This window comes from Meriones unguiculatus, chromosome 9 (genome assembly GCF_030254825.1).
Source record: "Meriones unguiculatus strain TT.TT164.6M chromosome 9, Bangor_MerUng_6.1, whole genome shotgun sequence".
Lineage (NCBI taxonomy): Eukaryota > Metazoa > Chordata > Mammalia > Rodentia > Muridae > Meriones > Meriones unguiculatus.
In genome coordinates, this window is record NC_083357.1 from 99,584,059 (window position 1) to 99,611,712 (window position 27,654).

The following is a 27,654-nucleotide window of genomic DNA, read 5'->3' on the forward strand; positions in this document are numbered from 1 at the left end:
TTCAAAGTTATAGAATTTAATTACACACCTTGGGAATAGCAGCAGCTACTGGTCCTATGTAGGCTATAATAAGGGGAAGCAGCATGGAAAACAGACTGGAAGAGCTAAGCAGTTCTGGAATGTCATCAGCTAAAAAAAGCATTAAAACTATAATTAGAAGGTCATTTTGTTATAGTGTATACATGCGATACTAACCTATATCTATAGCCTCAGAAAGTTATGGTTGACATTAACTACATGTTTATAAAGGACTGATTCAATTAATTCTAAGGGATTTATTAGCCTAGTAGATACTTTCCATTTTCTTAAATGGAAAGCCAAGGTACACAGTATTTGTATATCTTACAGCTAATCCTTGATGTGTCCTAAGAATATGTACCCGTAAAAGGCTAGAGAATGAAGTAGAACCTAGAGCAATGGTTTTAAATACAGCTATATGGCACTAGGGAAATTATTTAATCTGAAAAGCAGGATAACAACAATATTTCTTCCCTGAATGCTGTTAGGATTGAATGAGTCAACACCTAATATAAAACACTTAGAACAATGTCTTTAATATAAACATTCCAAAATATATTTATTATAACTGAGCTATTGTGATTTTGGTTTCTCATGAAACACTTTTCTGATAGCCATTTTAGTCATTTGTTCTTGAAAAGATTGCTTAAAAGATTAGCTAAGCCTAGATATTTACATTATAGGTCAATCATTCTTTCAAATATGGGTTTCTAGACCTGCTGCACAAGAATAAATAACATATATTAAGCAAATACTTTTTTTTTTAGCATATTCCAAACCTCTAGGATGAACGAAAGTTTTAGGGTAAAGGATAACACTGAATATTTTATATCAATAATTCTCCTTATAGTGTAGAGGACACTTAGATACCTAGGTGGGTAGCAGGAGAACGACAGAAGTGTGATTATTTGAACATTTCCTCTGAGGAAAAAGTGCAGGCGTGGTTGTACTAGGGCAATTTAAACTAGATGCTGGAGGAACAAAGAAAGGGGAAAATAATAACTGTAGAATATTCAGTAAAGGAATAGTCATAGAACTTAATTTCAACAAGTGGCTCTGAGGAGATAGACAGGCTATCCAGACATTTGGGTGAATGGTGATAATTAATGGAAACAGGATGCACAGAAAAAAAAATTTTTTTTCACTACTAACAAGGAATAAAGCAAAAAACAAAACAAAACAAAAAACAAACCAAAAAACAAAAACAACAATGAAATAAACAAAAAATGAATTTAAGCAGGTGGAATATTTTTCTTATTGTGTAAACTAAAAAGGTAATAAAAGTAATCAAATAATTTTTTGGTTCACTCTAAAGATAGATTGATAGATAGATAGATGGATGGACAGATAGACAGACAGATAGACAGACAGATAAATCTTTCTCAGAGTACAGGGATGTAAATGATCCAAAATCAATATTTGTATAAATGAATAAGGAACTAAACACTGGCATTCTACAAGGTGGCTCCCAATCACTATTCACAAGAGAAGGACTACAGATTCTAAATTTTATAAATATATATATATATAAAAAGGAAAAAGACAGTCTTACCATCCACAGCAAGAGCTCTGTGCAACAGGTCCTTAGCAGCCCGAACAACAGTGCTTACCACAGAGAGTGCTCTGCTACAGTTTCTATCTTCTTCATTGGCTTTACTTAAAAGCTGGGATTGTAAGTCTCCATCAAATTCACTCCTGTGACAAGAATAAGCATGAGAAGAATAAGCACTGGTAACTTTAGAATCATATTCAGATCAAAGATTCTGAATAAACTTAAAGCAAAAAAAATTGCAGTTAAGACAGTACATGTGTAGTTATGTCACAGATTAGGAAGTGATAAATGCTTTGAACAAAAACAAAGCAGAAAACATAAAGTATGTTATTTTATATTAGATTAAGTTGCTCTTTGATGAACTAATGAAGAGCAAATACATGAGTTGTGTTTAAAAATCAAACTACAAAAGGCCCATGAAAAATGAGAGATAAAAAGTATCAAGACAAGAGAAGCCAGGTGCTGAGTTCAAGAAGAGAATGCAGACAAATATTGCTACTTGGAAAGATAAAGAGTAAAAGCTAAAGGAGCAGTAAACATGTCTCAGATGTGGGCATTTAGAGGCCACAGTAACAAATTTATATTTCCTGCCTGATCCTGAGGCATAGCCAGCAGAGGTGAGCTGCACACTCTCCCTGGACCCCCATCACCCACTTTTCCAAGAAGACATGTGGGGAGCCCCAGAAACATCCAGCTTACGTCCTTCCCCTCCAATTCCCTGCCTGCCTAATCCACCTGGGGCACAGCCAGCAGAGGTCCAAGGCTCAATCTGCACCATGAGGAGTCCTGCATCTGGAACATCCAGCCAAAACCAGGGACAGGCAGATGGCTAGAGGCCAGTATAAGAACGCCCTAACAGCTAGGGCAATATGGGCACCACCAGAGCCCAGCTATCCTACTACAACAAGCCCTAGACAGCCCAACACAGCTGAAGCTCAAAGAGTTCACCTTAAACTCAATCTCAGAAAGATGACAGAAGCCTGTAAAGAAGAAATTAATCAATCCTTTCAAGAAATATCAGAAACTACAATCAAACAAGTGAAGGAAATGAATAAAACTGTTCAAGACCCAAAAATGGAAATAAAATATCTTGGGGTAATTCTAATCAAGCAAGTGAAAGACCTGTATGAAAAGAACTTCAAGACTCTGAATAAAGAAATTGGAAAAGATATTAGATCTCCCATGGGAAAGATCAATTCAATTCAATTCCCATCAAAATTCTAACACTATTCTTTATAGACTTTGAAAGAAGAATTCTCAACTTTATATGGAAAAACTAAAAACCCAGAAGAACTTCTGGGAGTATCATTATCCCTGATTTCAAACTATACCATAAAGTAATAGTAATAAAAACTGCATGGTTACTGGCAGAAAAATAAACAGGTAGATCAATGGAATCAAGTCAAAGACCCAGAAGTAAACACACATACCTATGGGCACTTGATTTTTGATGAAGAAGCCAATACCATATAATAGGAAAAAAAAAAAAAAAACATCTTCAACAAATGGTGCTGGTCTAAACACTGAAAGAAATGTTCAACATCCTTAGTTATCAGAGAATGCAAATCAAAATGACTCTGAGATTCCATCTTACATACCTGTCAGAATGGCTAAGATCAAAAACTTAAGTGACAGCACATGCTGGCAATGATGTGGAGCAAAGGAACACTCTTCAGCTGCTGGTGGGGGTGCAAACTTATAAAACCACTACTGAAATCAATCTGGAGGTTTCTCAGAAAATTCAGAATAGCTCTTCCTTAAGACCCAGCTATACCACTCCTAGCCATATACGCAAAAGATGCCCCACCATACCACAAGGACACTTGCTCAACTATGGTCATAACAGCTTTATTCATAATAGCTAGAAACTGGAAACAAACTATATGCCTTCAACTGAAGAATGGATAAAAGAAAATGTCATTCATTTATACAACAGAATACTAGTCAGCTATTAAAAACAGGCACATCATAAAATTTTCAGTCAAATGGATTGAACTAGAAAATATCATCCTGAGTGAGATAATTCAGGCCCAGAAAAACACACATGGTATGTATGCACTTTTAAGTGGGTATTAGCCATGAAGTACAGGATAACCATACTACAGTCCACAAACCCAAAGAAGGTAAGCAACCAAGGAGTGCCCAAGGGAGGATATTTTAATTTCACTCAATAGGAGAAATAAAATAGACATATTAAGTAGATGGACTCAGGTAGCTGGGTAGGAGAGGGGACAGGGAGGAGAACAACAGTGGGGATCATGTGGGAAGAGAGTTGGGGTGAGAGAGAGGGGCTAAGAGAAAGGAAATCAATAGGAGCCATCCCTAGGAAGAAGGGAGGCTCCTGAGATTCTATGGTGGTGACCTTAGCTGACACTCCTAGCAGCTGGGGATAAAGACCCTGAAGTGGCCATCCCACATAGCCAGGAGGGACACCCACAAGTCCTAAGACCCAAAATTTATCCTGCCTATAAGAAGTGTAGGGATAAGGATGGAGCAGAGATTGAGGGAATGGTCAACCAATGACTGGTCCAATTTGAGACCCACCCAATGGAAGAGGGCCAACCCCTCACAATATAAATGATACTCTGCTATGCTTGCAGACAGGAGCCTAGCATGATTATCTTCTCAGAGGCTTCACCCAGCAACTGATGACACAGAGACTCACAGCCAAACAATAGGTAGAGCTTGGAGAGTCTAGTGAAAGAGTTACAGGAAGGATTGAGGGAGCCAGAGAGAATCAAGGATACCACAAGAAGACCTACAGAGTAAACTAACCTGGGGACATGGGGGCTCACAGAGACTGAAATACCAACCTATAAGCATGCATAGGCTGGACCCAGGTATCCTACACATGTATAGCAGATGTGCAGCTTGGTCAACATGTGGGTCCCCTAACAATGGGACAGGGGTTGTCTCTGACTCTGTTGTCTGCCTTTAGATCTCCTTCCCCTAGCTGGGCTGGCCTTTTCTGGCCTCAGTGGAAGAGGAAACACTTAGTCCTTTTGAGACTTGATATGCCAGGGTGGGTTGGTACTCTTCTCTGAAGAGAAGAGAAGGGGGAATGGGGAGAAAGGAATGTGAGTGTGAAACTGAGGGGTGAGAAGGTAGGGGTCTTCAATCAGGCTATAAAGTGATTAAATAAATGTTAAAACTTCATATTTCATCGAAAAAGAGTCAAGAGATAACTGAGTAAGGGTACAGTTGGTATGGTTTCTCATTTTTATCAGTTAACTCTGTGCTGTCAAGAATTTTCTGTAAAAGGCAACAGAGAAAGAAGAGGCTGATAGAGAGGCTATGATTACTTTATAGGAAAAGGGATTTGTGGTCAGTAGTCTGATCACAGAAATGATTGAAAAAGTCAGATATAGAATATTTTATAAATTATCAAATTAGATGCAGGGTGCAAGAAAAAGAGATCTAGAACAGCAAGGTGTTTGGCTACAACTGGGGACTACTGTTGACACATTAGGCCTACAACATCTATCAGCCAACCACAGAGAGATTTAACGGTGTTTTGTTACCTGGAACCTAACCTCCTATCTCTAAACCCATTTATCACAAGTCACTACAAATGAGATTTGGAAAAGATGTTTAACCACTCAATGCTTTGGCTTCCCCTTCTGTGAAATAGGGACAGGAAAAGTGCCTGCTGTGTGACTAGCCAAGGCAATGACAGGTAGCACTAAATATGCAACATTAGTGACCTGATACTATTAATGATACTGACTGAAGGAAAAAGTAGTTAATGGAACTAAGACTATAGGTATGTTATTACACAAATAATCAGGCACAATGAGAAATGCATATGTAGGTTTGTTTTCCAAAAGATTATGATTTTCTCTTTTCTACCATTTACCTACCAAATAGTTCAGTAAAATACTACAAAAACAAAACAAAACAAAGAAAAAACCCCTCCCACCATTGTATTGTCCAGAGGCTAACCTGAGCAGGTAAAAGAGTTTCAGATCTAAAACTATTCTTTTTTTTTTTTTTTAATTCATTACAATTTATTCAAGTTGTAGGCTCGCTGTCACCTCCTCCCTCATCTCTTCCCAGTCCTCCTCCCTCCCTCTTCCTCCTCTTACATCCCTCCCCTAGTCCACTGATAGGGAAGGTCCTCCTCCCCTACTGTCTGACCTTAGCCTATCAGGTCTCATTAGGACTATCTGGACCCTCTTTCTCTGTGGCCTAGTTAGGATACCTCACCAAGGGGAACACCAAGGAAAGTCCATGCCAGAGACAGCCCCTGCTTCCTTATTAGGGAACTCACATGGAGACTGAGCTGTCCATGGGCTACATCTGAGCAGGGGGTCTAGGTCCTCTCTATGCATGGTCCTTGGTTGATTCATCAGTCACTGCAGGATGCCCTGAGCCCGGATTTTTTTTAGCTCTGTTGGTCTCTTTGTGGAGCGCCTGTCCCCTCTAAATCTTTCTATCTCCCCCTTCTTCCATAAGATTCCCTGAACTCTGCCCAAAGTTTGGTTATGAGCCTCAGCATCTGCTTCAATTCTCTGATAGGTAGAGTCTTTCAGAGGCCCCTGTGGTCTTGTTCTCTTTCTTCTCCTACTTCTGATATCTATCCTACTTGTCCTTTTAAATGAGGATTAAGCCTCTTCCCTAGCATCCTCCTTAGTAAAACTATTCTTTAGGCTAAATAAAAGAACCAAGGTAAAACAACTACCTGAACTTAGTCAGGTTGGTCCCTTATTTTATTATTGTTGTTGTTTTTGATATGGGGCTTCTCTGTGTAATAGCTTTGGCTCTCCTGGAACTCTGTAGACCAGGCTGGCCTTGAAATCAGATTCGCCTGCCTCTGCTTCTGCCTCTGCCTTCTGAGTGCTGGGGTTAAAGTCAACCACCACCTGGCTTGGTCACTTGGTTCAAATAATTATTTAAAAAATGAGTAAATTCTACTTGTATTTCAGTGAATAATCAAAAAATTAAAATACAATATCAGCAACATATATTTCAGTACAAAGACTTTAGTGATATTGAAAAAAATAACAAAAATTTAACTGCATTCACCTTCATAGTTAATACCGAATTTACATTTATAAATGAGGATTCTTCACAGGAATTTGACTAAGTATGTACTAGGAAGATAAACTGTGTGTTGTAGTTACATTACCAACTTGGCATATTTTAAATAATAGCAAATGTTACACACCACTTTAGCACATTTAATTCTAACTATAAACATACCTACCTATAGTATAGTATCTGGGGAATCTGTCCTCTGGTTTGGTTTGTGCCATTACTGCTCAAGCTGCATGTGCTGAAAGTAAAGGTCACTCCATCAGGACACTGAACAGTGGTCATTCCTCCATCGCCATTGGCTGTACGACTTCCATAGTTCCTCAAGCGCACAGCATACTTAACATTTTCCTTCATGATAAAGATATAAAGCATGTTTATCTGTTCATAACATAAGCAGAATACAGAAAGGATTCTAAGAGGAAACTTACTCAACTATACTGTGTTCATTATAAGTCATATCATAAATGACTTTGCAATGAATCTAATAGCTAATACTTACTGACTACCTTTTGAATAACAGAATCTGTCCTAAATACTTTCTATGATCTCACTTGAGAGATGAAGGAGTTGAGGACCAGTTGCTAAACTTGCCCAGCTGGCTGTAGCAGTTAGTAAGCAAAGAGACTAGTCGTCACCCATCAAGAACTACAGCAGTGCCTGTGTTTAATTACATGCATAACATATTAGTTCTAAAAATACTAACATAAGCTATTTTTTTTTCTGAGCATAAATTCTTAAGATAATTTTAAGTATGTAAAAAACATAACTGTGAAGTCAATTACATTTTTGTTTTGGGTGAAATTTATTCAGAGACAATAATATGCATATAAGCACAGGAAAATAAATCCATGTAAAACTGTCCAGAATATGGACAGAAGAAAACAGAGATACACAGAGATTCAGATACTCATGCTTTATGACCCAGAAGGTTTGTTTTTGGGCTTTTTAAAAAATTCTTTATTAATTACACTTTATTCACTTTGTATCCCTCCTGTGGTTCCCTCCCTCCTCCCATCCCAATCCCTCCCTTCCTCCACCCTCTGCATGCATGCCCCTCCCCAAGTCCACTGATAGGGGAGGTCTTCTTTCTTCTGATCCTAGTCAATTAGGTCTTATCAGGAGTGGCTGGCTGCATTGTCTTCTTCTGTGGCCTAGTAATGCTGCTTCCCCCCTCAGGGAGAGGTAATTAAAGAGCAAGCCAATCAAGAGGGAGGACTCTTGCTAAAATGCTCAATCCGTATCCAGAAAGGCAAAGAGGATGGACATCAGAGGAAGGCAAAAAGAGGGAATAGGTCAGGAGCCTGACAGAGAGGACCTCTGACATGAACTGATTGGGCTTTTTTCCCCCCAGATTTATGGTGGCTAGTTTTATGTAGTCTTGTCAGAGGGGAGAACCATAATTGAGAAAATGCATCTATAAGATCAGCCTGCAGGCACGCCTGTAGGACATTTTCTCAGTGACAGATGTGTGAGTCAAGTCTATTGTGGCTGAGGCCATTCCCAGGCTGGTGGTCCTGGCTGAGCAAACCATGGATGGGCAGGCCAATATGCAGCACTCTTCCATTTCCTCTGCATCAGTTCCTGCCTCCAGGTTTCTGCCCTGTTTGAACTTCTACTCTGACTTCCTTCCATGATGGATTATATAGTGGAAATGTAATACTCCCTCCCCACTCCCACCCCTCAGCTGTTTTAATCAAGGTGTTTATCAAAACAATAGAAACCCTGACTGAGACAATATCTAAACTATTTGGGGTTTTTGTTTTTAAGAGCTATCTTTTCTGTGTGTGTGCATGTGGGAACTAACTCCAGTCCTCTATAAGACTATTAGCGCTCCTAACCACGGATGCATCTCTCTAACCATCAAAGCTATTTTTTTTCTATGCCAGAGGTTTATTAAGTGGGTATGGAAGGAGTGGGAGAACAGGACATGGTGGGGACAGAGAAAGAAAGGGGAATGGGGCACAGAGAGAGAGAGAGAAAGTATGAGAGAGAGGAGAGAGAAAAGGGTAAGAAAGAGAGAGAGGGAGAGAGGGAGAGAGAGAGAAAGCAAGAGAAGAGTAAGAGCCATCAAAGCTATTTTTGATGAAGTGTCTGATGAGTCTACTTTATACTTTAAGCTCTATTTCAAAATAATATTTGTTCATCAGGTATAACTTAATGTTACCTTAACATTAAGAATTACTTTAATGTAATCTATCTAACTTTGCAAATGCTTGCATTTTATTTTCTAAATACTCTTCTCTTTGTATTTATTTTATATTATGTGTATAAGTGTTTTGCATACATGAGCATCATGTGCATCCCTGGTCATCAGATCCCCTGAACTGAAATTATGGATGGTTAGAGCCACCATATGGACGCTGGGAACTGAGCCTGGGTCTTCTGGATGAGCAACGAATCCTCCTAATTGCTGAACCATCTCTCTGGCCCCCATTAATATTAATTCTTAAGACCATGTTTGTCTTTCTTTAAAGCATTTTCAGTGCAGTATAGGTTGGAAAGATGGAGACTAATACTTGATCAGTTTCAATACTCTGCTACACAGAGGCTTGTGCTCTGTGGCCACTAACCAGTATAACACTACAGTGTGGATATTGATCTTCCTCACCAACAGAAGAGGCTCAAATCAGGAAAATGATGATTTTCTAGATTTAAGAGATCTCACAAGGGAGAACGATGCAGCATTTACTGAAGCTGAATAAAAACTACTCTGTATCTTTCCTACTTACATTGTACTAATCCTCTTAAAAAGCTAAGTCTGCCTTACCCTGATCTAAGGTTGTCTGACTATAGAACCTAACAATTCTTCTTAGTATACCAGACTTTGATATGTGCAAAAACAGAGCACAACAGAATACAATTACAAGAATCTTATGTTGTAGTTGGTATATACATAAGTAGTTAAAGCAGAACAACAGATTAACAATTTAGGAGAAGTTATAGCTAATGAAAATTCATGGGTTACTTTTCAATATACTTTTAAAGGGTTTATTTTTAAATTATGTATATGCATACATATCTATGTGGGAGCATAGGCATGTGAGTGCAGGTGCCTGAAGAGGTCAGAAAAGGGTGCTGGGTACCCCGAACTTTAAGTTACTGGTACTTATGAGCCACCTAACATGGGTGCTAAGATCCAAACTCATGTCCTCTGCAAGAGCAGTGCACACACATCACTGTGCAATCTCTCAAGCCCTACTCTTCACTATTTTTAACTATATAATGTTACCTTTTAGTTAAAAAAAAAAAAAAGTGGTTGAAATTACCTTTAAAGGAACAACTTTGTCCAGTCTGATTTCAGCTATGTCACTGGGTGAATCGTCTGTTGTATAAGTTCCTTTAACTAATTCGAGAGATGTCCATCTATGAGAATGAGTGGAATCTCCTGCATGTTCACTCTTATGAAGATATAAAAGCAAAATTTATAAGATGCTTACCTTTATTGTAAGACTAATTCTTATTATAACTCTTTATTGTCTATTGGTAGTTTGTTGCCTTGTATAAAAAAAAATTAATCATGGGCTGGTGAAGACAACTCAAAGGGTAAACAAGCTTGTCAATAAGCCGTGGCAATTTGAGTTTGATCTCTGAGGTCCCCAACATGGTGGGGAAAACTGGCTATCACAAGTTGCTCTGTGATCTCCACATATGTAACTTAGCATGTGGATGCATGTGTGCACACAAACTCACATACTCGAATAAATGTATTTAAAACTGGAATTAGTCATTATCACTTCTTTATACATTCTCAACAAAGATTTTGCTACTCTAAGCTATTTACTTTTATCTTGTTCCCAGAATAGAGTAAAACATAAATTGACTAGTATCATCTTATATCTTGGAAGTAGTTTAGCATCTTTATGGAAAGACTGGACACTGAGCATAATGAAGTAAATGTTAATTAAAATTAGTTGCTCAAAAGAATGAAGCAGATGCTATTTACAAGAAACTTATTTTCATGTTTGTGTCTCATATTAAAGATTCTTTGTAAAAATTCAAGCACTTAAAATAAATTTGATAATAAAGAAAAATACAGCTATATCAATCAATAAACACTATATTTAGTTAATAAGAATTTTCCATTAGCACTTTGACAAAATTAGGACCATGAAAAATAAAAATAGCAAAAAAAAAAAAATTATACAGGACTTGGAATAAAAGGCTAAGTTATACACTTTCTAGTTTACAATTGCATTTAAAATCTTTTCACTTTCTAAATAAGGCAGAAGTGTGACAAGATGTTCCAAACAACCATGTAAAATACAACTTTTGATTCTGATTTAATGTTGTCTACACACAGGCGATCTGTTAAATTTCTGAAGCATCATCCTATGTTAATGATAAACTCTGATAAGCACGCAGCAAGAAAAATGGTGTAAGAGTGATACTTACATCATCAACCAACACCTCTAATTCATACTCATGGATACCTCCTCCTCCATAGACAGAGAAGCCAACTACAACAATTCCAGGTTTGTCTACTGCAAAACAGATTGCATCAGGGGACCCATTTCCTGTATTCCAACTTCTTCCCTGACTTGTTTTTGTGAATCGGTTAGCACTGGCTTTTACGGAGTGAAGAGAATTAAGTCCATCAACCTGTAAACAACACACACAATTCCATTGGCAGTTGTTAGCCTGAGTGTTACTAGTAACAAATGAAACAAAATATCTAATGTAGACTGAACAGTAATTTGAATGATGTATTTCATATTAAGATAAGATTTTAAAAATCAAACCACAATTTTCTTGTGGGGAAAACCAAAAAACAGAAGCATCACATTCAGCTAAAACATTCAGGTAAGTTATAAACCATGGTTAAGAAAGGCAGTGGAAAGAAGAAAATAATATCATGCTTCAAAAAATGTAAGGTATGTTTCAAGGTGACCTTATTAAACACATATTTGATACTTAAGTTTTGTTATAATGGCTACAGAACAAGATGTGTGATTGCTACCATTGAACTAATACAGACAAGATTTGTTACAATGATAAAGTTTAATTTATACATAACTTACCACAATTGCAAAAACTAAACGTATAAATGAGACAGAGATTCTGTTCAGTTTTCATATGCATCTATATACATAACTACAGACAGAGCAAAGCTTTGGAGCTTTTTGTTCTTTAAACACCATGTGTTTAGTATTGCCAGCATGAATTTTGAACATTACTTATCACTTAGCAATGGAACAACTGGTACTGTTCATGGAGTGGTATAATGTGGAAGATAAGAACTTAGTCTATATTTCTAACAGGATCTCAAGGGCAGGCTCTTTGACCTCCCCAACCCCCCCCAGGGGAGGAGCAGTCCTGTTAGGCCACAGAGGAGGACTTTGCAGCCAGTCCTGAAGATACCTGATAAAATAGGATCAGATGAATGGGGAGGAGGTCCCCCCCATCAGTGGACTTGGAAAGGGGCAGGGAGGAGACCAGGGGGGGAGTGTGGGGTTGGGGAGGGAATGAGGGAGCGGGATATAGCTGGGACACAGAGTTAACAAAATTTAACTAAAAAGAAAAATAAAATTAAAAAAAAAAAAAAAGAACTTAGCTTAAGAAGATTACATATACTTTAATACCCTGTGATAATCTGGGTACATTAATGAAGAAGCAGCTAAAAGATGGGATTGGAGTGGAGAAATGGCCCAGTTGGGAGTATATGGAGAACTGTGCAAAGGCAGCACATTTGTAACCCCAGCAGTGGGAGGTTCACAGGCATATGGCGACCTGGGGCTCTCTGGCCAAACAGTCTAACCAATGGATTTGCTTCCATATTCAGTGTGGGACTGTGTCTCAATAAATTTGGTCAAGGATGACTGAAGAAGACACCTAACATCAATCTCTGGCTTCTACACTTATACACATATAGTGAGTTATACCTGTATAACATGTGCATTCGCACCACACATGTACAAGTGTACAAACAGACAAAGTATGAGAGAGTGAGAATTAGTTCTAAAATGTAAAAATGAGTAGATAGAGAAGAACAGGAAGGCAAAAAATTATATTTTTTTAAATTTATTATTTTGTATGTATAGATATGCTGTGCTGTTGTATTAACTCTCTAACTTACTTGAGACAAGACTTTCTCATTAAAAATGGAACTAGACTGGCAGCAAAAAGAGCCAAAGACCCTCCTGTCTCTGCCCCTGTAGTGCTGGGGTTTTAAACTCTGGACTTCATGCTAACACAGCAAGCACTCTTACCTGCTGAGATATCTTCCCAGCATTTCATTTTTTTTTTTTTTTAACCCAAGAAAATTCTCTTTTCTAAACACATATTCCTGACTGATCTGGAAATTAGTTTCTATGTTTGTTGCTACTGTTTATTTTATTATATTTTATTTTAGTTAATTCGAACTAGCTTCAACTTGCTTGTTCTCATCAAGTGATGGGACTATAGGCATATAGTATAGTGAATGACCCTGTTGAAGATAAGAGAATGAGGCTTGTTTAGGGAAGAAACTAGCATGAAGTGACCATCAGAAGTAAGCTTTATTAATGTAAAGGGCACTGTGACCCTGGTTCCATGATCAGGCCTTGAGGTAGATGAACATTAAAAAGAAGGTGTATCATGCCAGAGACAATATGAAGAGGCCTTACAGGGGGAAAGGAGCTTCCCTTTAAAATCTGGAAAGGAACTTGATTAGGATGACTAAATAAAAGAGAAAGCTACCATAGATGATGGGAGAAGGTGACTGGGGGAGCCCAAAGGAGCATCTTCTGTGTGTCTGTCAGAGAGAAAGAGAGAGAGTATGTGTGTGTGTTTTAAGGAGTGCTGAGGAGGACAATAAATTCGTAGTGATAAAGCCCTAACACAACCTGTCCTAACTGTCCCACACAGAACTGTTGGCCTGTCTTCTGACCTCTTTAAGGCTATGAGATCTGGCTACCTACAGTGACTACTCTCTTAAAGACACAGGCTTACCATTCTACAGAAACATGAACTTATTTACTCAGGGTTGAAATATAGCTCCTTACCTCAGACCCTAGGGCTGATGCTGTCAGCTCACTGACAATACTGGCCAGTAGTCCACAGGTGTTGGAGACCAGGTGGGAGGAGAAGAGCTCATTTTCTCTCCGAAGGCTGTTTCTCACTGGAAGCACAACAATGACCAGCATCTTCTCCAGCACTTCCCGGAAACTTGTCATCCCTGAGATGTTCTCTTCACTCTACAACAGGACACATAAGGAGAGAGAGGGCAAAGCTTTGGCTTGTGGTCCCCCATGAGAGTTGTCTGTGTAAAATTCTTCCCAGAAGATACCTAAAACTCTAGACCTGAATTCTTTCTTTTTGATTCGTAATTACAAGATGTTTTTATTAGCTTTGTGACATTTTCATACACTTTCTTTTTTTTTAACCATATGACAGTTTAAAAACTATCTACATGGATACAGTTTTTATCTTGTTTAAAATTATTTTTTAAAAGGTAAGACTTCAGTAGAACTTAAGTCTATAAAAATGTCTCGTGAATTTATTTAATTCCTACAGAGCTACTCCTTTACAACTACTATTATATTTAATTCGGGGGGGAGGGGAACAAATCCCAATCTATACCAGTAGAAAACTCCATTCATGAAATTAGAATTTTCAAGTTCTAAAAAATTAGGATTTCATTAAAATCCAAAAGAGGAAAATTTCCCAGAAAATGCTTAAAAGATTATTAATTCACATCATAGCTAATACAAAGTTCTGTCCTTTACCTCACTCTCATGTATTATAATCCACTGTGAACATAGTGATGAGCATTTAATTTCATTAGGAAGTCACATTAGCCAATCAATCTCTCAGTTTCACCCAAGACTAGTAAATCATATAATTTGGTATCTAGTTGTAATTCTTTCATTCAGCCTCAGTTTTCCTAAATCAGGGGTATTATTTGCTATGACTCAATTTTTGAAACCATATTCTTAGTCCCTCGATAAGTTCTTTCATAATAATTATATTCTTTACTGCTTTATCCATAAAAATATTCATGAAAAATACAGTCTGAGTAAACACAGTCCTAGAGGCTAAATAATCTTCTTCTCAAATCAAATATGTAAATAAATAATCCATTCAGAAATTACATAATTTTTCTGTTAAAACTGTCATCAACATGACTCACTATTTACTTCCTACCAAAAGTATAATCTATGCTATCCATAAAAGTGACTTAACGATTTTTTCATATTTTACTTCATCGAGTAACATCTGAGCACAATTACTATAATATTTTGCTTACTTTCTGATTTACCAATTTTTGGGGATTAGAATAATCCACATTTAATTTAAAACTCAAATTATTTTATGCCTTTCATCTTTCCATTCTCCAGAAATTTCACTTTCCCAGAAAGTCTGTTTTGAAAAAACACTCAGTCACTAATATTTCTTTATAACCAAGAATCTTGTGGTACTTCCATTACAAAATGCCTGCAGCAGAAAGGTGTATGTCTGCTTAGCTTCTCATTAGTAGTTGTCAAGAGTAATATAAGAAGCTGCTCAAATAAGAAAAGCAATAGAAGCTGCTTTAATAAGGCTGTCAATATGACATGTTAGAGAGCAACATGTCAAATGCAAGGTGGTACTAACTTTCTAACTGATTTTTGGCAATTTCTAACAAATCTTCAACATATTTTCCTTTGACTTGATCAAGTTTTGTGTCAGAGATAATGAAACATGCCAATAGTTCTAGTACATGGAAAACTAAGGCAGGATGATGCAAGTTCCAGCTAACTTAAATTATAGGAGAAAAAGGAGAATTTAACACTTTTAGACATATAGGATAAACATACTAAAATCTATACACCTAGAGAAGCTAAGGAAGGAGGACAACCCTGGATAAGATGATCAATACTCACTCAGAAAGGCAAAAAGGATGGACATTGGAAGAGGGAGAAAACAGGAAACAGGATAGGAGCCTACCACAGAACACCTCTGAAAGACTCTACCCAGCAGTGTATCAAAGCAGACGCTGAGGCTCATAACCATAACTTTGGGCAGAGTGCTGAGGCTCATAACTTTGGGCAGAGTGCAGGGAATCTTATGAAAGAAGGGGGAGATAGAAAGACCTGGAGGGGACAGGAACTCCACAAGGAGAGCAACAGAACCAAAATATCTGGGCACTGGGGTCTTTTCTGAGACTGATACTCCAACCAAGGACCATGCATGGAAATAACCTAGAATCCTTGCACAGATGAAGCCCATGGCAGCTCAGTGTCTAAGTGTGTACCCTAGTATGGGGAACAGGGACTGTCTTTGACATGAACTCAGTGACTGACTCTTTGATCACCTCGCCCTGAGTGGGGAGCAGCCTTACCAGGCCACAGACGAAGACCAGTCCTGATGAGACCTGATAAGACTAGGGTCGGATGGAAGGGGAGGATGACCTCCCCTATCAGTGAACTTGGGGAGGGGCATGGGAGGAGATGAGGGAGGGAATGCAAGATTGGAAGGGACTGAGGGAGGGGGCTACAGCTGGGATACAAAGTGAATAAACTGTAATTAATATAAAAAGATAAAAATTAAAATGAAAAAGTTATACTAGAAAAACAAACATGACCAGAAAGGAAAAGCCACTGTTTAAAATATTTAATATTTGAAATGTTCTAAATATATGTTCTAAATGTATGTATGGGCATTGTTAATCATACTCTATGCAAAATGTTAAAATGTACAATGTTCAGGAGGAAAGGAAGGGGAAAAATGATCTGGTTTAATTTTAATAAAGAATGTTAAAAAAAAATTTACAACTTTCCCCTGGAGGGACACTAAGGAAGAGGATTTTAAAATACTTTAATTTAAACACATTTAATTATTAATCACTACATGTTAGTATTAAAACATACAACTCTAATAGTAATTCCTAAAGAAAAGCACTAGACTAGTCCTAAGTTCACTGCTCATGTTACTTTATCTCAGTATTCTCTGTCAATAAGTAGCCTTTTGTCTAGACATTTTATGTAGTCACCATTCTGTATATATACATACAATTTTTAAAAAATTGCCTTGATGTTAAATGTAAGTTTAGCATTTGGAATGGCTGAATCAAGTTCTATCACGTTAACATACTATTTTGCTTAGTAATGAACACTGAAAGGTCTAATTAAGGCTTATAACCTCCTTTTTGGCAAATACACACAAAGCTTTAGTTTTCTGAATATTCTTACAGTTCCCCTGACAACATGCAGTGTTGAAACGAAAAGTTATCATCTAAAAATATCTCGTAGTTTGTAGACACTCAATTCAAAGGCTGTAAATTTTTTTACCCACTACAACATAATTAACATTAATAGGTGCACAATAAATACTTGCTAAAAGTTTGAGAAAAAGAGATATTTAGACTAATTTAAATCGCAAAAAGCATCTATAAGGTTAGTGTATTTCTTCATAATCTCACCTGCACTAAAATTTAAAAGAAAAAAATTAACTTCTTCTATTTTCTAGGAACAAATTATTATCTCACACTTTGTTCCCTGGCATTCATTAATAATTACTAGTAAGGCTGAAGTTCTCTAGTGATGGGACCCTACAAAGATATGTCTTTGATTTTTTTTTTTCTACAGTGCTTTCCAGCAATGTAGAAGCAGTTACTAAATAATGTTTACTATGCCTTTTCAGTGTTTATTTTAACATGACAGAATATTTTATAAACCCATTTTCATAAATGTTATTTATTTCCTTATGTATTTTATACATTTATTTGTGCATGCATGCATGTCGAGGTGTGTGTAAAGCACACATGGTAGGCAGAGGACAGTGAGTAGGGCTGGCTCTCTTTCTACCATGTAGGTTCTGGTTGTGCTATGCCATTTTGCTAACCCTACTTTAGAACAGAAAAAAATGCTTATGCTCTCAGTAACTTACTTTCAAATGATACAACAATAAATAATTATGTAGGTATTTACTATATACGCACATTTTTTAGAGGTGAGGTGGCATATAAATTAACACTGCTCATCATGGTGCTATGAATAAGAATGGCCCCCACAGACTCCCATGCTTGAAAGCTTGGGTCCTAGCCCATGGAACTATTTGGACAAGATTAGGAGATGTAGCTTTGTTGGAGGGGGTGTGGCCTTGTTGTAGGAGGTGTGTCACTGGGAGTGGCCTTTGAGGTTTGAAAAGCTCTCACCAAGACCAGTCTTTCTCTGCCTACTGGGGTTGAATCAGGATTTAAGCAAGTACTGTTCCAGTGCCAATGCCTGCTTGCCACCATGCTCCCTGCCATGATGATCACTGACTAATCCCCTGAAACTGTAAGCAAGCCACCAAGTAAGTGCTTCTTCTATAAGTTGTGTTGGTCATGGTGCTTTGTCATGGCAATAAAATAGTAACTAAGACACATCGTTCACATAAACATGACAGAGAATAGCTTCTTATAAAATAGATAATCATTTATCAAGTACAGTTACCAATAAGGAAGACTAGCCACCAACCTACACGTTTCCACTTAACTGTTGTTTTCCTTCTCCATTATAAGAGATTTCCAAACTGACGTACCTGGCTGAGCTTTTCCATATGTCCCACCAAAAGCGGAAAACGATGAACTAGTGTTGAGTCGTTTTCTGTGCTGACTTGCTTAACAATCGATCGCAGCAACACTTCTCCATCATATGCGATAGGGAAGATAGAAGTCAGCTTCACAGACGTGTGACACAGAGCTGACATAACAGCTGCAAGGAGCCGGCTACTAGATGTCTTAAAGTTTGCTTCCTGGATATCCTTTTAAGAACAAAAGTAACCCTCAAATACTCATCAACGTAAAACAGGTTTCCTCACATATACAAGAGTATCTATCACTCAGTCATTTAAATGGCTTTACTATAGGATAGTACCACACCAATACATTAAAACACAATTAAATTATTATCTAGTAATGATGAGGGGAAGGAGACTCAAGAATCCTATAGCAAAGCACTGTTTTTATACATGTGCATCTTTACAATATCCAGTTCTTCCTAGCATCATTTTCTTTTTTTTTTTTAGTTTAATCAGTGTTTATTTTTTCCATAATTTTATTTTTCTCATTAGTTACATTTTGTTAATTCTGTATCCCAGTTGTATCCCTCATTCCCTCCCCAGTCCCACCCTCCCTCCCTCATCTCCTCCCTGCCCCTTTCCAAGTCCACTAATAGGGGAGGACCTCCTCCCCTTTCATATGACTCCCTTTTGTCAGGTATTTTCAGGACTGGCTGCAAAGTCCTCCACTGTGGCCTAACAGTACCCTAGCATCATTTTCAATGTGAGATGTTAAAGGACTTCTGTTAGAACCTATCTAAAACACATTCTGTAAGTACTGAAAATGCTTTTGACAAAAATGAACAAAACAAATTGCACTTCTGTAACACCATTTTACTAAGGTCACAAAATTATGTTATCATACGCCATTTTCTGTACAAATCTCAGTACAGCTGTGCAATTTTTCTGAATTTTTGAAGTTATCAATTAAGGAGATCCTACTTCACAGCATTATGCACACATCACTCAGTTCTTCACACAGTTGTACTACTAGTCAAGCATAAAAGTAAAGCAATACATCATTCTGATCTAATGTTGCAAAAGTGGCGAGAATACACAAACTGGGGGAGCATTTGAGGCTTCTCTGTTATGGAGGATGTTAGCTATAGACTGTTCTTCTACAGCACTTAATACACTGTTTCCAAACTTGGGAAGGCATGCAATACTACTTTATCATCAAGTAAGATATTAGCTACGACTGTTCTTAGAGATCCTTTTTCAGGTGGGAATGTTTCACTCCATACTTGTTTGCCAAGTTTTCACCACTGACTAAATGCGAATCCTGTTAAATGTACTGAATAGCTATTGAAAGTATAATTTATTTTTCTCTATTTAGTTAGTATGATGAACTTTTTTTTGCTCTTTTTCAGTGCTGGAAACTGAACTCTCACTCATGCTAGGAAAGCACTTTACCTCTGAAACATATCCCATCCCAATTAATTCTACTGATTTCTAGATGTTAATCCTGAAATTCAAGATAAATACCACTAGAGTATAACAGTATTATAAGAATACCTGTGTCTTAGTGATATCTGTCAACTATTTATTCTCATATCTCTGAGTATTCTCATATCTCTTGGTATTGAGCATATTATCAGTCATCTTCTATGTTTTCTGAAGGAATTTGTTAAAAATGTTATTTTTTATAAATGTTTAAAGACTCTATGAATAACAATATGTGTGTTAGAAATCTTGTTCCTGATTAAGTATATATAATGAATTCTATTTTTTAATGGTCATAAGGCAATTAAGATCCTCCTTTTACCCTTATTTTTGAGATAAGGTTTTGCTAGTTAACCCTGATTGGCCTAAAAGTTGCTATACAGACTAGACTCTTTAAAGTCATTTTTAAAAAGTATGTGTGAGTATTTTGCCTGCATGTACGACTGCATACCACATGAGAGCCTAAAGCTTCAGAAGACCAGACAAAGATGTCTGAGGCACTGGAATTGGGAGTTGGGACTCATGTGAGTACTGGGAATTGGACCCGAGTCCTGTAAATGAGCTGTCACTGTTTTTCACTATGAAGCCATTGTCTCTCTAGGCCTGACTTCACAGTTTTAATCTTTTAAATTTTGCTAGATTTGCTCACATGTCTGAGATTCTACTGGCATAAACAAATCGAATGTATTGCCAGTAGCATAAAAATGTAGCATATACAACTACGAACAGTATAAAATAATAAGACACCATGCTTTGGATGATATTAGCTATATTATATTTTTGTATTTTATTAATTATTATTACTTATAAGAATTTATTCACTTTGTATCCCAGCCATGGTTTCTCCCCGCCTTGTCTCCTCCCAATTCCACCCTCCCTCACTCTTCTCCTCCTATGTCCCTCCCCCAATCCAATGATAGGATAGGTTCCTCCCTTTCCCTCTGACCCTAGCCTATCAGGTCTCATCAGGACTGGCTTCTTTGTCTTCCTTTGTGGCCTGGTAAGGTTGCAACGCCCACCCCCATCAGGGGTAGGTGATCAGAGAGCCAGCCACTAAGTTCATGCCAGAGGAACCTCCTGCTCCCTTACCAGGGAACCCTGCCATTAGTATCTCACACATGTGAGCAATTCTTTGAGCTGTGACCTTACAAAGTTAAGGTGGCTGCAAGATCACTGGGTGGTAGGAATTTCTCAGCTCCATTACAGTCTTATGAGGACACCATTATCCAAGTGGTCCAACATGGACTGTACAGTACATGATTGTGCTTAATTGTACTTAAAACATGATAGTACATAATTCTACATGGTTGCCTTGCCAACCAATGAAATATCTGATCTGAATTACATTGTTTCTAAAAATCTCTCTTAAACTGTATTTCTAGAATGTAAACCATTATCAGGGGTACGGCAGAATTTCATTGAGTAAGTGTAGAAAGTGTAGAAGAAAAGGAATGTGTAAAAGCAGAAATGTTACTGTCCACCTGTCTACAATAAAGCAAGTAAGAAATGGGTGTACATCCACACACACATAAAAGTATATACCCATGTATGGGGTTGATAGAAAGCCTACCCTTTAGGTAAGGGGAAAACATGTCGGGGGCATGGAGGAAGCTATGTGATGGAAAAAGACAGGCTATCCATAAACTGATCCTCACAGACTTAAAAAAAAAAAAAAAAAGAATTCTGCTAGATTTAATTAAGTACATGATTTATCTTAGTGAATATTCTATGTGTACTAGAAAAACTATGCATTCTCTAGTTTCATATCATAGTTTATAAATGTCAGTAGAATTAACATTTTGGAGAGATGGCTCAGCTCAGCAGTTAAGAACACTTCCTGTTTTCCCAGAGGATGTATATTTTATTCTCAGCATCCATATGCCTGTAACTTCAGCTCCAACAACCCTCTTTGGCTCCTCTACTTGACTGCATACAAACACACAATGAAAATAGCAGTAAAATATTAAAGGTCAGGATTGTTTGAATCATCGTTCAAATCTTCTATACCCCTCATCTTTTTGTCTAGTTGTATCGTTAGTTACTGCAACATGATTGTTGAAGTCTCCAACAATCAGAGTCAATGTCTCTTTCTGACTTATAGCTCCGTCAAGCATTTGTGGCAAGTGTTTTGAAGCTCTGGGATGTGGAGTCTTCATGAGTGAGTGAATGATAGCAGGTTTCTCACTCACTTTCCTCTTTCCTGTTCTTACAGCTATATGGACATCCAGAGCTGTTTGGTGCTGCATTTGTTCTGACAGAGTCCCTACATTCTGCCCCCCACCCACTCTCAAATAAGCTCATCTAGAGACTGAAAGAAAAAGTCCGCAGCTACATAAACATGGCTGGATATTTTATAACAAATAGATAATATGAGAGAATGAAACAAAATTTTACATCTTAGCTATAAAAGTGATGCATACCAAATAGATTTCCTAACTGATCACTAATAATCAATAAGATAAAAACATCTGAATTACATTTCTTGCAGAATATTAAGCAATATATTTTATTTTCAACTAGCATTTTATAAACTTAAATTACCTGATCCAAACAGTTCAGCAGGTCACAAAGGCAAGCCCACTGCAGTGCAGGGGTCGGGTAGAAAGAGTGAAAGCAGGCAGTGAAAGTGTTATGGCACTCCTGAAGGACAGCTTCTAGAAGACTCAGGGGCTGGCTGAGGTATCCTTGAGGGTCGTTATCTAGCTTCACCATGCAGTGATCAACTCCTTCTGATAAAATTTTTCTTAACAAAGTTCTTGTTTTCCCAATACACTCAGCTAATTTGCTAGTTTCTTCTACAACTGCTTTTCCTGTAGCTTTGAGAAAATAAAAAGTGCCAATAAACCAATGACAATAATAATTCAGTCATTTACTGTATAGATAAAAATCAAACACCAATACCCAGAAATGAAACTTCTTAAAGATTAAGTGTGCTACAAAATGATTTTTTTTAAAAAATTACGTAGAGAAAAGAACTGGCAGTTGTACTTAAGTCTAATTTAGCGATTGAAATATTTTATATTCGACAAAAATACTTTAAAAGTAACATTTTTTTTCTCTCTCTTAACTTTAGGAGCAACTCACAGTATCTTGGGTTCTTAAACACTGGGCTATCTCCATATTGATTTTCTAAATATCTGAAAAAAATTCTTTCCAAAGCTATTTTAAAACTTCACCATACCGGATACCGGGTATATTTCGCAGGTGTAGACTCGCAGTAGCCGCAGACAGCAGGTCCCCACAAAGCGCAGTCTCTCTAGATCCAGAAGAGTGGCTGTGAACTGGAAGCCTTTCAGTCCTCTGAGCTCTTCAACGCCTAAGACGAGGGTGGTCCAGCTCCAGTGAAGAATGCTCAGCAGCGACTCGAAGCACTCCTAATGCAGTTTCAACACACACCAGTCAGTCACGGGACGGCACAGTTTGAAGGAAAGACCATGACAATGGCATGCCATTTCAAGGCTAACTTGAACTTTCTGCTGAGTTTTGGTGGCTGAAATAAAATACCTGTATATATTTTTACATTTTTCTTTTACCTGCCTAGCTAGTTTATCTTACAAACATGAAGAAAAAAAGGAACAACTCATATTCACATGCTTTTTTAAACTGATAAATCAATATAGTATAATAATTTAAAGTAGGGCTGAATTATTATAACAGTGATACCTATCTTCGTCTATATATACCTTACCCATATATTAAAATGATAATAAAGACTATAGCTAATTTTTGAAAAGTTTATTAGAAGATACTGCCAAAATCACTATTAAGCTTTTTAAAAATTCTCAAGCATGGATTTATAGGGTTGCTTTTCCGTGCAGTTCTACATGGTCTGGAGATCTTCACACTTATATGATGGCAAACACTATGGAATCTCAGAATGGAGCAATCTGCTCCCCAGTCCTCAGCAAGGCCCAGATAACAGCTGACATAATATAAAAAAATTAAAAAATTAAAATAAATGACTGAATATATTTGCTATATAAATAATTTCAATTACCTAATGACCACAAACCCATTTATATACACACACATATAAATTATTTGAAAGAACAAGAACAGTATGGTCTGAATGAAAAGATCAATTCACTGCTTAGCAGGGCATGTGTCCAAACAGAAAAGTTGTAAGCTATTTCAGATGTAGAAAAGGCAATTAAGCTGGGTATGGTGAGATCATAGGCAACAATCTTACTTTTCCACTACTGAAACTGCACATTATCTTTGCTAGACTATAAAGACCACCACAACAGCAGAGTTTAATTCATAAAACTATGCTGAAGCCAGGCGTGCTGGTGCATGCCTGTAATCCCAGCACCCTGGGAGGCAGACGCAGGTGGATCTCTGTGAGTTTGAGGCCAACCTGGTCTACAAAGCTAGCCCAGAACAGCCAAGGCTACACAGGGAACCCTGCCTCAAAATACCACAACAGACAAACAAACTTATGCCTTAGAATTAAAACTCAGCACTGAGTAGCAAAGCTGAAAAATTGTTAAGTAGCTTACCACGGAGACAGTTCTTGCAAAAGATCTCTTTAAAATGTGCACAGGCTCACTAGTCTGCTGTTTGCCTTTGGAAGCGCTGCCATCACTGGTCGGGAGTCTGATGGTAGAAGATAAACAATATACTATGCTCAAATGTCCAAAGACAGTTTTTTAGTGTAAAGTTTTTAGTATCAGTGGAGTGCTCAGCTACTAATGGAATGTCTCCATTACCTCCACGATCCCCAAGACTCAAGGACCACTGTAGAAGAGTGAAAACAGATTTTTAAGATGCAGAGGTTTGGGAGGACAGGAGCAAAACAGTGTCTTTTGCACTGGACTGAAAGGCTACACTCACAGATGCAGAGCAGCTGCGGTTGCCTGCACAAGGCCTGCACAATGAAACCAGTTGACAAGCTAATGTGGGTGGGAGAAATCTCCCGTGATTCCCCCGCACATGAAATGCTATAGACAATGGCTCCTAGGAGTGGGGAAATCAATTTTTTCCAGGGAAGAACTCCTGATAGGTTATCCAGTTTCAAGTGGTCAGCACTACACAGACGAGAGCAACACTAAACGAACTCAGTACGAGGTATCATCTACCATGATATCATCTAACACACATATGTCTGTATGTAATGATAATAATTAAAGAAGAGGTAGTGAATTTAAGAGGGTGTGGTGGGCACAGGAGAGAAAAAGGAAGAGGATTAAAGATTATATGAATACAGTATTCATATATGAAATATGTTAATGAAATATATAATACTAAGTAACTAAATATTGAAATCAGTGTATATCAAAAATTATAAAATTCAGCCAAACAATGAGCTACAGATAAAATTTCAGGTTTAAGTGTATATGAATAGAAAGGCAAAAGAGGACCATGAACTGGGGTTATGGTAAGGACAGAGTAGATTTGAAATGAGTGAGATGAGAGGGACAAGTATGGGGTAAATATTATCAAAATACATTGTGAATTCACAAAGAATTAATAAAAATAATATACTAAAATGTACATTTGCCATAGTGAAATAATCAATTTTAATATCACCATAAAGACCATAAAAGTCTTGCTCCCTAGTACTGCACACATAGTTATTCAACATTAGTCCACAAATGCAATCCAGTACAACTTGTTATGGGCACAAAGTACTTTAGGGCTAGAGAGATGGCTCAGCTGTTAAAGGCTCACAACCAAACAGACAAAGTGATACTAATACTAAAAACAATACCTGGTGGGCACGGGAGCTCCACAAGGAGCCACAGAGCCAAAATATCTGGCCCAGGGTCTTTTCTGAGACTGATACTCTAATCAAGGACCATGCATAGAGATAACCTAGAACCCCTGCTCAGATGTAGCCCATGGCAGCTCAGTCTCCAAGTGGGTTCCCTAGTAAGGGGAACAGGGACTGTGTCTGACATGAACTCAGTGGCTGGTCCTTTGACCACCCCTCCTGAGGAAGAAACAGCCTTGCTAGGTCACAGAGGAGGACATTGCAGCCAGTCCTGATGAGACCTGAAAAGCTAAGGTCAGATGGAAGGGAGGAGGACCTCCCCTACCAGTGGACTTGGAGAGGGGCATGGGAGGAGAGGAGGGAAAATGGGATTGGGAGGGACTGAGGAGCTACAGCTGGGATACAAAGTGAATAAACTGTAATTAATATAAAAAATAAAAATTCAATTAAAAATTATCAATTAAAAAAAGAAAATCCATGATTATTAAAATAAAGTTACAAATTAAATGCACTTTGAAAATGTTAAAAAAATGGTTATGATACATAATGTATCATATAAAAACAAAAATCCTGTCTAGAGAAAGATGAAGTCTCTAATATTCAAATTCCTTCAGTGATTACTAAAAGAGAAGATATGGAAGAAAGGACTATGTACAGCAAGAAAAACATTTAATAAGGGTTTATAAGTAATCGAGAAATAAACAAATACACTGACATATGTCATATGTCTCATTACATTTTTAATTATGTTGAAGTAATTAAAATCCTATTGTTAAAAATCTAATAAACATGAACAATTTGCTATTTCAACAAAATTGGAAATTAATGGTAAGAGATTTTCTAATGTATTTATTACATTCTTTAAGACAAACTTTTTTTTTCCACATAATTGTAACTGTTTTTATTAGTAAAGTGCAAAAGTATGTGAATCACAGAGTCAGTTTTATTTTGGTCCATCTCAAAATGTTTCAAAAGATGCAATATTCATACTCTGAATAGCTGATTTTTATTACCTTTTTTCATTACAAGTAGATGTCTATGATGTGTTTGCTTGAAGATTACATGGAGATTGTCCATATTCATACATGCAAACACCACTTATAGTATTAATGCAACAGTGGAATAACACTTCTATCTGACTGAAGCATTTGAAATCATTGTGATGGAATCCTTTCCATTTTTTTTTTTTTTTAAAGTGGGGAACAGCCTAGAACTCATTGGCACAGGAGACAACTTCCTGAACAGAACACCAACAGCACAGGCTCTAAGAGCAACAATCAATAAATGGGACCTCATGAAACTGAAAAGCTTCTGTAAAGTAAAGGACACTGTCATCAAAACAAAGTGACTGTCTACAGATTGGGAAAGAATCTTCACTAATCCTTTATCTGACAGAGGACTAATATCCAGTATATACAAAGAACTAAAGAAGCTGAAAAGCAGCAATCCAAGTAATCCAATTAAAAAATGGGGAAGAGAGCTAAACAGAGAATTCTCGACAGAGGAATATCGAATGGCAGAAAAACACTTAAAGACAAACTTATTACTTTATAACATTTTGAAATTGGTATTAAAATCAAAAAAAGATTAATCAAACAACTGTTGGTAAATGGCTATTGTTAAAATACTGATTCCAAGTCATGCAAAATTTTGAATTAGGTCTAAATAGACAATGTTCATAAAGTATACTAAATACTCTATCAATTGTTTAATTAGCTATAATTCTACCAGTAACTTTAATTTGCTCAATGCTACAACAATTTCTCCATTATTATGCTGAATATTTTATAGTGATTTTATTTCAGCACAGCAAAAGAATAAATTGTATTAGTTAACTATAAACATGTTTTAATACCTGTATAACAACTGAGGTATCTGACCAGCATTTACATCTGTACCATTATTTGACTTCTTCGAACTCTTGAATTGGAAAACAACCCTAAAAGAGAGAGAAAGGAATAGTATGACGCCTTAAATGATAACCTCTAAGCTCTAATGTTCATTAAAGTTAATAAGGAATTTAATAACAATGCCTTCAAATTTTAGGCCAATGGAAGTTATTCACTCGTTAAAGAAAACCTTACAATTGCACCAGTAACATCCTGGTTTATAGCTGCTGATTTAGAATGAAATGAAGGACTGAGCCTGGATGAGGAGCCTGTTCCTCCCAGTCCTTCAGCTTTGTTTACCTCCACAGTCAGCCTTGACCTAAAGATTTCCACTGTAGAGTGTAAGCACAGTATAACTGGGTACAGTTAGGATCTTTAGCCTCCGAGTGTCAGGATATTCCAATCTGAACAAACTATACAAGAGCCATTCAATTCTGGGTGAATTCAGTTCTAGCAAACACTCAACAGGAACTGACAGAGAAACATCCTATGGCAGATTCAAA

General features: G+C 37.3%; 1 protein-coding gene across 12 annotated transcripts in view; it reads right to left on the minus strand.

The window, feature by feature from the left end:
* Mycbp2 (MYC binding protein 2) overlaps positions 1-27,654 on the minus strand; it is a 246,601-nt gene that overhangs the window by 105,091 nt on the left and 113,856 nt on the right. For all 12 annotated transcript variants that reach the window (XM_060391563.1, XM_060391566.1, XM_060391565.1 and 9 more), the window contains 11 exons: positions 27,118-27,201; positions 24,049-24,145; positions 22,731-22,923; positions 22,091-22,365; positions 18,089-18,310; positions 13,588-13,779; positions 11,000-11,206; positions 9,874-10,005; positions 6,777-6,955; positions 1,571-1,713; positions 29-129 (listed from right to left, as the gene is read on the minus strand). In XM_060391563.1, coding sequence (XP_060247546.1) covers positions 29-129; positions 1,571-1,713; positions 6,777-6,955; positions 9,874-10,005; positions 11,000-11,206; positions 13,588-13,779; positions 18,089-18,310; positions 22,091-22,365; positions 22,731-22,923; positions 24,049-24,145; positions 27,118-27,201 — 1,825 coding nt within the window. The remainder of the gene's footprint in view (positions 1-28; positions 130-1,570; positions 1,714-6,776; positions 6,956-9,873; positions 10,006-10,999; positions 11,207-13,587; positions 13,780-18,088; positions 18,311-22,090; positions 22,366-22,730; positions 22,924-24,048; positions 24,146-27,117; positions 27,202-27,654) is intronic.